This window comes from Gorilla gorilla, chromosome 9, assembly GCF_029281585.2.
Source record: "Gorilla gorilla gorilla isolate KB3781 chromosome 9, NHGRI_mGorGor1-v2.1_pri, whole genome shotgun sequence".
NCBI lineage: Eukaryota > Metazoa > Chordata > Mammalia > Primates > Hominidae > Gorilla > Gorilla gorilla.
This window is the reverse complement of record NC_073233.2, coordinates 10,649,852-10,660,634: the sequence shown is the minus strand read 5'-3', so window position 1 is coordinate 10,660,634 and position 10,783 is coordinate 10,649,852. Positions and strand designations below refer to the sequence as shown.

Genomic DNA, 10,783 nt, shown 5'->3' with positions numbered 1-10,783 from the left:
CGAGTTATAATTTAAATCATAAATTTTTGTATAATGAAAATTATAATTTCTTAATGGAGAAATTTCTTAATGAGGTGTTATTTCTGCACACATGATGGCCTTCTTCCAAGAGCTAGAAGTACATGACCAAAGTACCCAAGGCAATGTTTAGCTTTCAAAAAAAAATTCAGCATGAGTAGAATCCTGAATGGAGTAGGTTAGATATCAATGACACTCTCCCAGCCCAATCAATCTATGACTTTAGACAGAAGCTTGTCATCCAACAAATTCAGGGTTGTCTTGGTTTTTGTTTTGGATTTTGTTTTTTAACTAATTGCAAAGAGGGAGACCAGAGGAACAATGGGGTGTCTCAACAAACAAATGAAAAGATTTAGTTATTATAGGATTTAGGATACAGATTAGTTTTAGGCAAAATAATCAACATTTCAGTAAGGTTAAAATAAAGCACGGGTATCTCCAAAGAGATTAACATAAATACTGAAATCTTATTTTAGAACCCAGCTGCCTGATCTGAGAATGGGTGGCTAAACTCCCCCATTCATCAAAGGTTGACCGGTGATGTCGTTCTTTTATGAATTTTGGCTTGAAAATCTTTCATTCCCTATTTAGGTATATGTAATCAAAATTGGCTAGCCAGAGAAGTTTTCACTGAGAACAGGATATGTGGACTGAAACTTATCTAATAAGCAGTAAGCCATAGAAAAATAGGCAGTGAGAGTATATGGGGCACAGGAAAAAGAAATTTCAAAAAGCCGACTTCCAAAATTAGATGAAGGAGTTCAAAGAATAGAAATGGTTGTAGCAGAGTATTTGTGGAGGTGAAGCAGAAGATAAAGTAGATGAGGTGAATAGAAATCTAACCATGTAGGGTCAAGCATGCAAATGTTAAGATTTGAAGATATGATTTATAGATTTTTTTCTGATTGAATCTTGGAAAATTGTTGGGGAGGTATAGGAGCAAGTTGATACTATAAAAGCTGAGAAGATAATTCAAGGACAGAACAGTAAAGTATCTTCAAATGCTCCCGAGAGGTTAAAACAAGAGGAGGAGAGAAAAATGATCATTGACAATATAAAACCACAAATTGAACTATTATTTCCCATGTAAAAAAAAGCTCTATGACATAAAATACATCACATACCAACATACTCTCTTCAGGAGAAGCAACAAAATTGTTGGTTGAAATTGTAGGCTGTTAAAAATCATAGAAATAACTAAATTCACTCTAACAGGATTGATAGAAATAAAAAAGTCTGGAAATTTCTGATGTTCTTTAAAATCATGTTTTAAACATGAAGTCCTTGCCCATGCCTATGTCCTGAATAGTATTGCCCAGGTTTTCTTCTAGGGTTTTTATGATTTTAGGTCAGAATAACCAATGCAGAGAAGTCTGTAAAGGACCTGATGGAGCTGAAAACCAAGGCACAAGAACTACATGACGAATGCACAAGCCTCAGTAGCTGATTCGATCAACTGGAAGAAAGGGTATCAGTGATGGAAGATCAAATGAAAGAAATGAAGTGAGAAGAGAAGTTTAGAGAAAAAAGAATAAAAAGCAATGAACAAAGCTTCCAAGAAATATGGGACTATGTGAAAAGACCAAATCTATGTCTATTTGGTGTACCGGAAAGTGATGGGGAGAATGGAACCAAGTTGGAAAACACTCGACAGGATATTATCCAGGAGAACTTCCCCAATCTAGCAAGGCAGCCCAACATTCAAATTCAGGAAATACAGAGAATGGCACAAAGATACTCGTCGAGAAGAGCAACTCCAAGACACATAATTGTCAGATTCACCAAAGTTGAAATGAAGGAAAAAATGTTAAGGGCAGCCAGAGAGAAAGCTCGGGTTACCCACAAAGGGAAGCCCATCAGACTAACAGCTGATCTCTCGGCAGAAACTCTACAAGCCAGAAGAGAGTGGGGGCCAATATTCAACATTCTTAAAGAAAAGAATTTTCAAACCAGAATTTCATATCCAGCCAAACTAAGCTTCATAAGTGAAGGAGAAATGAAATACTTTACAGACAAGCAAACGCTGAGAGATTTTGTCACCACCAGGCCTGCCCTAAAAGAGCTCCTGAAGGAAGCACTAAACATGGAAAGGAACAACCGGTACCAGCCACTACAAAAACATGCCAAATTGTAAAGACCATTGAGATTAGGAAGAAACTGCATCAACTAATGAGCAAAATAACCAGCTAACATCATCATGACAGGATCAAATTCACACATAACAATATTAACCCTAAAAATAAATGGGCTAAATGCTCCAATTAAAAGACACAGACTGGCAAATTGGATAAAGAGTCAAGACCCATCGTTGTGCTGTATTCAGGAAACCCATCTCACGTGCAGAGACACACATAGGCTCAAAATAAAGGGATGGAGGAAGATCTACCAAGCAAATGGAAAACAAAAAAACGCAGGTGTTGCAATCTTAGTCTCTGATAAAACAGACTTTAAACCAACAAAGATCAAAAGAGACAAAGAAGCCCATTACATAATGGTAAAGGGATCAATTCAACAAGAAGAGCTAACTATCCTAAATATATATGCACCCAATACAGGAGGACCCAGATTCATAAAGCAAGTCCTTAGAGACCTATAAAGAGACTTAGACTCCCACACAATAATCATGGGAGACTTTAACACCCCACTGTCAACATTAGACAGATCAATGAGACAGAAAGTTAACAAGGATATCCAGGAATTGAACTCAGCTCTGCACCAAGTAGACCTAATAGACATCTACAGAACATCTCCACCCCAAATCAACAGAATATACATTAATATTGGAATATACATTCCAATACATTTCATGGGGTATTTCATGTGCCCCATCGTGGTGTTTGTTTGGTTTTACTTCATTTTTCATGGAAAAGGAAACACTCTGGCATTATGAGATGCCCCAGGTTCATCTTATATATTTCCAGCCTCAGAATCAACCATTTCTCCAAATAATCCTGTTTGTATTACTGGAGGACGATGAGAGTAATCAAAATCAAGTGTGCTTGATGCTACTAAGGTACCAGTGTTTTCTGTCCTGCCTCCTTCGGCTACATTTAAATTTTTTCCCTTTGTCTTAATTTTCAGTTTGATTGTGAGGCATCTACATACAACTTTCTTTGTTTTTAAGCCTCCTTGAAGTTCTGTGAGCTTTTTCAATCTGTAATATTTTAGCTTTTTACCTAATTTGAATAATTTCACAATTATTGCCTCAAAAACAAAAATCAGTCCCATTCTTTCTCTCATTTCATTTTGAGACCCAAACTACACATCTGTTAGACCTTTTGATGTTGTTCCTCCAGTATCTGAGGATCTCTTTCTTGTCTTTTTTGTTCTTTTTTTCTCACTTCTTCAGTTGGATAATTCTGCTGATAGACCTTATGGTTAATTTTTAGAAGTAGGATTACTGTGGTCAAAGAGACGTATAGGCCAGAAACAGTGGCTCATGCCTATAATCCCAGCACCTTGAGAGGCTGAGACCGGAGAATCGCCTTGAGGCCAGGAGTTCAAGACCAGCCTGAGCAACATAGTGAAGCCCTATCTCTACAAAAACATAATAAATAGAAATTAGCGAAGTGTGGTGGCACACACCTGAGTCCTAGCTACTTATAAGGCTACTTGGAAGACAGAGTAAACATGTTTTTAAATTTATTAGATATTCAAGATGCCCTCTATAGAGCTTGTAACATTTTTCATTAGGACAGGCAAACATGCCTTTTCCCTCACAAACTTGCCAGCAGGGTATAGTGTCAAGCTTTCGAACATTTGTCAATCTGATAGTTTATCAGGTGTGGTTGCACATCTGTTAACACAGCTGCCAGCCGTTCTCTCTGCTGAACACGCGTGCCATTCCCCCATCATGATGTGCAGTCTATTACCCATCCCCTTCTATCCAGGGACATTGCCTTACGACTCGCTTCAACCAACAGACTGAGCTTGAAGTATTACATTCTCTGCTTCATGGATTAGACTTGTGTAAAACCACAAACAAGCCACATGGTGATTACACAATCCAGGTCAGACCTTGGGGTAGATCGGACATGGGGCAGGGAGCTGTGGCTCACACCAGTAACCCAAAATACAAAAATTAACCAAATGTGGTGCTGTGCACCTGTACCCCCAGCTACTTGGGAGGCTGAGGCAGGAGAATTGCTTGAACATGGGAGGCGGATGTTGCAGTGAGTGAGCCAAGATCGCACCACTGCACTCCAGCCTGGGCAACAGAGCGAGACTCTGTCTCAAAAAAGAAGAAGAAGAAGGAGGCTGGCCCTCTCCCTCTCCCTGGTCTCCCCCTCCCTCTCCACGGTCTCCCTCTGATGCCAAGCTGAGGCTGGACTGTGCTGCCGCCATCTCGTCTCACTGCAACCTCCCTGCCTGATTCTCCTGCCTCAGCCTGCCCAGTGCCTGGGATTGCAGGCTCGCGCCTCCACGCCTGACTGGTTTTTGTATTTTTCGGTGGAGAAGGGGTTTCACCGTGTTGGCCGGGCTGGTCTCCAGCCCCTGACCGCGAAGGATCTGCTCGCCTTGGCCTCCCGAGGTGCTGGGATTGCAGATGGAGTCTCGCTCACTCAGTGCTCAATGGTGCCCAGGCTGGAGTGCAGTGGCGTGATCTCAGCTCGCTACAACCTCCACCTCCCAGCCACCTGCCTTGGCCTCCCAAAGTGCCGAGATTGCAGCCTCTGCCCGGCCGCCACCCCGTCTAGGAAGTGAGGAGCGTCTCTGCCTGGCCGCCCATCGTCGGGGATGTGAGGAGCCCCTCTGCCAGCCGCCCAATCTGAGAAGTGAAGAGCGCCTCTGCCCGGCCGCGATCCCGTCTGGAAGGTGAGGAGTGTTTCTGCCCCGCCGCCCAGTCTGGGAAGTGAGGAGCGCCTCTTCCCGGCAGCCATCCTGTCTGGGAAGTGAGGAGCATCTCTGCCCGGCCACCCATCGTCTGAGATATGGGGAGCGCCTCTGCCCGGCCGCGACCTCGTCTGGGAACTGAGGAGTGTCTCTGCCCGACCGCCACCCCGTCTGGGAGGTGAGGAGTGTCTCTGCCCCGCCGCCCCGTCTGAGAAGTAAGGAGCCCCTCTGCCCAGCAGCCGCCCCGCCTGGGAGGGAGGTGGGGGGCAGCCCCTGCCCGGCAGCCGCCCTGTCCGGGAGGTGGGGGGCGCCTCTGCCCGGCTGCCCCGTCTGGGAAGTGAGGAGCCCCTCTGCCCGGCCACCACCCCGTCTGGGAGGTGTGCTCAACAGCTCATTGGGAATGGGCCATGATGACGATGGCGGTTTTGTCGAAAAGAAAGGCGGGAAATGTGGGGAAAAGAAAGAGAAATCAGATTGTTGCAGTGTCTGTGTAGAAAGAAGTAGACATAGGAGACTCCATTTTGTTCTGTACTAAGAAAAATTCTTCTGCCTTACGATCTTGTTGATCTATGACCTTACCCCCAACCCTGTGCTCTCTGAAACAGGTGCTGTGTCCACTCAGGGTTAAATGGATTAAGGGCGGTGCAAGATGTGCTTTGTTAAACAGATGCTTGAAGGCAGCATGCTCCTTAAGAGTCATCACCACTCCCTAATCTCAAGTACCCAGGGACACAAACACTGCGGAAGGCCGCAGGGTCCTCTGCCTAGGAAAACCACAGACCCTTGTTCGCATGCTTATCTGCTGACCTTCCCTCCACTATTGTCCTATGACCCTGCCAAATCCCCCTCTCTGAGAAACACCCAAGAATGATCAATAAATACTAAAAAAAAAAAAAAAAAAAAAAAAGAAGAAGAAGGAGAATGAGAAGATTGGACGTGGGAAGTGAGGAGGGAGAGGAAGTAAAAGAGAGGAAATAAAACAATTACAAATAAAGCTGTTAACATACTTATAATGTTAAGTTATTTTATGAAACAAAGTATTTCCCTCATTTTTTGAGTGTTTTGTTAGTCTTCTTATGGTAATTTTAAAATGGAAGAAAAAACACACATACACAAATACAGAAAACCAAACAAAAATAAAGGAGTTGCTTAAGAAATTATTATAAGGCATACATCATGTAATCAAGAAATAGAAATTTGTCAGACACACCTAAAGCAATGTTCATTTGACTGGTCCTTATCACAATGTCCTTCTTTCTGGCATAACTCACTTTTATAGTTAAGATTCATCTTCAAATCTTCCTGAAATTTGTATCCAAACGTCATTTTTCATCTTCAATAACCAAGTGAACACCCATTTGCCTCTTTCTCTGGCTACTTCCTCAAGAAATCATTGTATTTTCATTACAGCAAATCTAAATCTTTCTTTCCCACTCTACATAGTATATAGTCAGATACGCGAGGTCACCTTTACGACTTCCAATCAGAGCTCCCCTCCCTCTACCCAATAAACCAATACTAGAGGTGTTCAATAACCTAGAGAGTCTTCTTACCATCTCTGCCCAACATATAATCGTGCCCCATACTTCCCACACCCTGGATTTTTAGTGATAATATTAGCTCTCACTTCTCATGCTTCCTCACACCCAACTACTGCCACAGTTCTTAGCAATTCCAGCATCCACACAGATTATCCAACAAGCACCCTCAACACTCTCACTTCTTCTCCAATTGCACTTGTCTACACCCCACCAGAGATACCCATGGTCATAGTCATCAAGAACCTCACCACTAGACCAAAATCTGAAACAGTCATGCCCCAACTATAAGACCACATCTTTCCATTCACTTTTGCTTCTTTATTTAAACTATAAGGGCTGTTTGACCATGCATTGTGCCACAACCCATGGATTCCAGCCCACTCCCTACTTATTCACCCTTTCTGCTCCAAAACCAGGTTTCATGGTTTATCACTATAATTACACCCTTTCAAACTCCCGAAGCATTTCTGCACCTTGCTCTTCTGTCACATTTGCATTGTCCATGTCCAAACAGACAGAAAAGACAAACTCAACCACCTTGTCATGTTTTTCCAAATGGATTGGCTGGAGAAAGTAGTATCTATGGGACAGTCTCACTTTTATCTTCAGAAGAGCTCTCACAAAAACCTACACTCAGGTTTGTATTCCCATATTTTAAAACAATTATCTATGCCAAATATCCTCACCCCATCCCCAATCATGATCCTGACTGCCCACTGCCAGCTGATGGCCTTATCTTAAGCCACATTGACAGAATAGAGAGAAACGATCAGTGAGGAAACACCTCACTGCCCTACCACCAAAACTTTCACTTATATATTTGGACCCAGCCACCCTTAAAGTCAGAAATCTGAGAGTGATTCCAAAGTCCTCCTTTTCTCATCAAGAAGTCTCTCATGTCAGCTCTAACATCCCTCTCCAATGTGTCCATTCTTCTGCCTTTTGACAGACACTCCCCTCCCCCAAGCTTCCAACCTCTCCTCTGCGAACTACTGTATCAGCTGGGTTCCCCACTTCCAGTTGCCTCCTGCTACCTACACTGCAAGAGGAAAAAGAATATTTTCTTAAAACTTTGAAAGTTTCTGATACCAACAATGTGAAAGTTGTTACTACCAAGATGAAGTCCACTGTCGTCAGATCCAGGTGAAGTGGAGCTGGAGGGTCATGAGGGAGGGGAGCCCATGCCTGTATATCTGAGATAAGAGCTATCACGACTCCCTAAAACCCACAAGAGGTTATGGCACATCCTACATGCTTTACCCCACCAGCAGGTCTTACACACTTTGCTCATTCTGCATGTTCACACATATTTCTGTAACTACATTATATTCAAGACTGCAGCATTCCAGATAAAATGTTCTCGCAAGAACACATGCCTAGCAATGGCTGTCTCCTCCAATAAACTAACGCCAACTCCTGCAGTCAGCTTCTGTGACCAATAAACTTTGTTTTAAAGTAGTTTCTGTGGACTTCTTTTTGCCTTTAAAAGTTTCCCCTTACCCCAAGCTCTCAGGATGCACCTACAACTTCTTATACCTGGTGCATTCCTGTTTACAATCCTTCGTTTAAATAAACTCATTCTCTTTTGAAAGCTCATCTCTGCTGTTATTTTAGGTCGCCATAATAAGTCTAATTCAATAGATAACATGTAAATTAATTCAACTCTGAACAACTACTTCTGATCTATTTTTTCTCCTATTAGTGAACATGTTTTAGTGCCACTACCAAGGATTATGGAAAGTGTTTCACTTGTTTCTCCGTGAAAACATCATTAGGTTTATCACCTGATGTTCTCAATGCTCAAATCAATAAACATTTTAAATTTAATACAATTTGAATCTCTCAATATGAGAGATGGCTTATTTCAGTGTAATCTATAAGCCTTAAATAAAAACATGTGGCTTAGTGGTGTGAAATCCATCCCCCAACATAAATTAGAATATATTATTTTCTAAAATTTTTTATTTGATTTTCTTTGGTGACCTATTATTTGAGTAGATAATTCCAAATTTTACGATAATCTGTGGTTTGTTATCCAACTTGGGTTTTTTTTTTCAGTGTAATTCATAAGGTTTAAACAAAAGCATGTCGCTTAGTGGCTTGAAATCCATCCCCCAAACAGAAATAAGAATATACTTTTTAGTTACATTTTTTATTTCAGTTAATTTGATGACCTATTATCTAAGCAGATAATTCCAAATTTTACAATAATATGTAGTTCATTATCCAACTTGGATTTTACCTATTAAAGTGAGCATTAGTAAAAAAGATATAATCTATATGTAAAAACATTTATCTGTTCAAACATGTAATATTATACTCTTATTAAAGAAGAACAACATTTAAGTTAACATACCACACTCCATTGGTCTCAACTAACTTAAAAAATTTAAAAATTAAAAAAAAACCACTCAAATTGAGAAAAGGAAATTTATTTAAAAGGTGCTTATCTATACAATGTTATTTATCTGCTGAATACCCTTAAGCAAATCATTTTTCCAGCAGTCCATTATCAGCTCGGTTTGCTCATCTGGAAAATGGCGTCATGGTGGGCTAGCTTCCTTGTAGAATGATATAAGCATTAAATTAGTTATCCCATGTAATACACGTAGAACAATGCCAAGCATGTTTCAGTGCTTTTAAAAATGTTAGTCCTTCTCATTTCCCATAAAATATTTTCTTGGTAATAGTCTCTTTCCAGGTGATGTGTACAAAAGTAATACAAACAGTACTGAGTGGAAGGTCTTTGCAGATGCTTCTCACAATAAATCCGGACTAAAGTCCCATGCCTAAGTTCTTACTGAGGAAGGGGACAAAGCCAGCCCAGATCTTCAGTAGAAGCAGACGGTGTGAAGAAAGCTTTTTCCTGCCTTCTCCTCCATTTGCAACAGCAGCTCCTCCAGATTGTCTTCCATGTCGTCTGACTGCTGCAGGCACTGGCAAATCTCACAGATGAGGAAAGCTCCCACGGTGGCATCTTCCAGGGTATCTTGGATGTCCATGTTGATCACATGCACAGGCTGAAAGGTCTGCTGTTCTCTGGAACACAGATCTTCCACCACTGTGTCATAGACACTCTCCTCACAGGTGAAGATGACATCAAAGAAATCAGTGCACTCCTGAAATCTTTCTGGACCGGGCTTGATTCTCTCATTTCTTCCCAAGATGTGTAAGATTCCGTTGCGGGTGTAGCATTCTCTATCTTTCCTGAGGAGGTCATTGTACATCTCCTTATATGTTGTTGCAAAATCATAAACTACAGGACGATTGGGTCTTGGTCCTGGTAGCCTCACATGAGATTCAGTTCCAAAAGACCGGACACTTAGCCCTTTTCTCCTGAGGATGCTGTGGGCCTCCATGCTCCTGTTGACATTGCTCACGCACACCACAGCCACCCTGAGTGGGGAGGAGAGCATGATGGCGGCCACTGGGAACCAGAGAGACACAGGCACCTCAGCTGCTGCAGGGACTTGGAGCCAAGGAGACGACCACCTATACCCAGGTCTTCCAAATGAGCTAATGTGGAGGCACAGGAGGCAGGTTTATATTGAGTCACCTTAATTAGTGGGTGGAGACTTCATGACTTCTGGATTGATTAGGTTGTGATAATCGTCTCCTAACTCATCACAAGAACAATCAAGATGATTAAATTACCTAAAGCAGTAACTCTCAACAAAGGTGGCACCACCCATTCTGGATTCATTTAAAATCTAGAGTTTGCTCTGGTGGTTCTCCTAGTGAATGGGGGCTGCTACTGACAATGGCCAAGACAATTAAGCTACCTGCAAGCATGTCATAGGACTCTCCAGTGACCTTCAGACATGAAATTGGATGATAAACATGTTGAGGATGTCCAAGGCTGCACCCTATTTAATGATCAATTACAAGTGTTGTTGCTTGTTTTAATTTTCATAATGTTCGAGAAATGCAATTGCATAAATCACAGGACCATTGTATATAGTTTTGTCCAGAAATTCACGACATTTTTCACCAATACAAAAAAAATCCCATTCTCAACAATATATCTGCTTATGGTATTTTAAGAGTTATTCAACACAACATTTTCTGCATTTGATATTATTGAAATCATAATGATTCTCCAGAGAAGGCAGCAATTGCTGCAAGCCTCTGCCTACTTTAATATGCCTTCAAGTACAGTTGTGTCTTAGTTTTCTGTACTGAAATACAATGTTTAGAATTATTTTTCTTTAAAAGTTTGTAAAATTTATTAAGAAAATGAAGAGATTTTAAAATTATGAAAGGGGTTCCAAACAATAAGCATAGTCATGTCACTTTATACTCAATCACCTTGTGGTTGATTAGATTATGATAATGGGCTCCTAACTAATCACAATAATCATCAAGATGATTAAATTCCTAAAGCTGCAACT

At 41.4% G+C, this 10,783-nt stretch overlaps 1 protein-coding gene across 1 annotated transcript; it reads right to left on the bottom strand.

Moving 5' to 3' along the window:
• Window positions 1-9,223: 9,223 nt before the first annotated feature.
• LOC115936287 (RNA polymerase II subunit A C-terminal domain phosphatase SSU72 like protein 2) lies at window positions 9,224-9,808 on the bottom strand. The gene has a single exon (XM_055355235.2). It carries the CDS (start codon window positions 9,806-9,808, stop codon window positions 9,224-9,226), a length of 585 nt encoding a protein of 194 aa, XP_055211210.2.
• Between the last annotated feature and the right edge of the window lie 975 nt (window positions 9,809-10,783).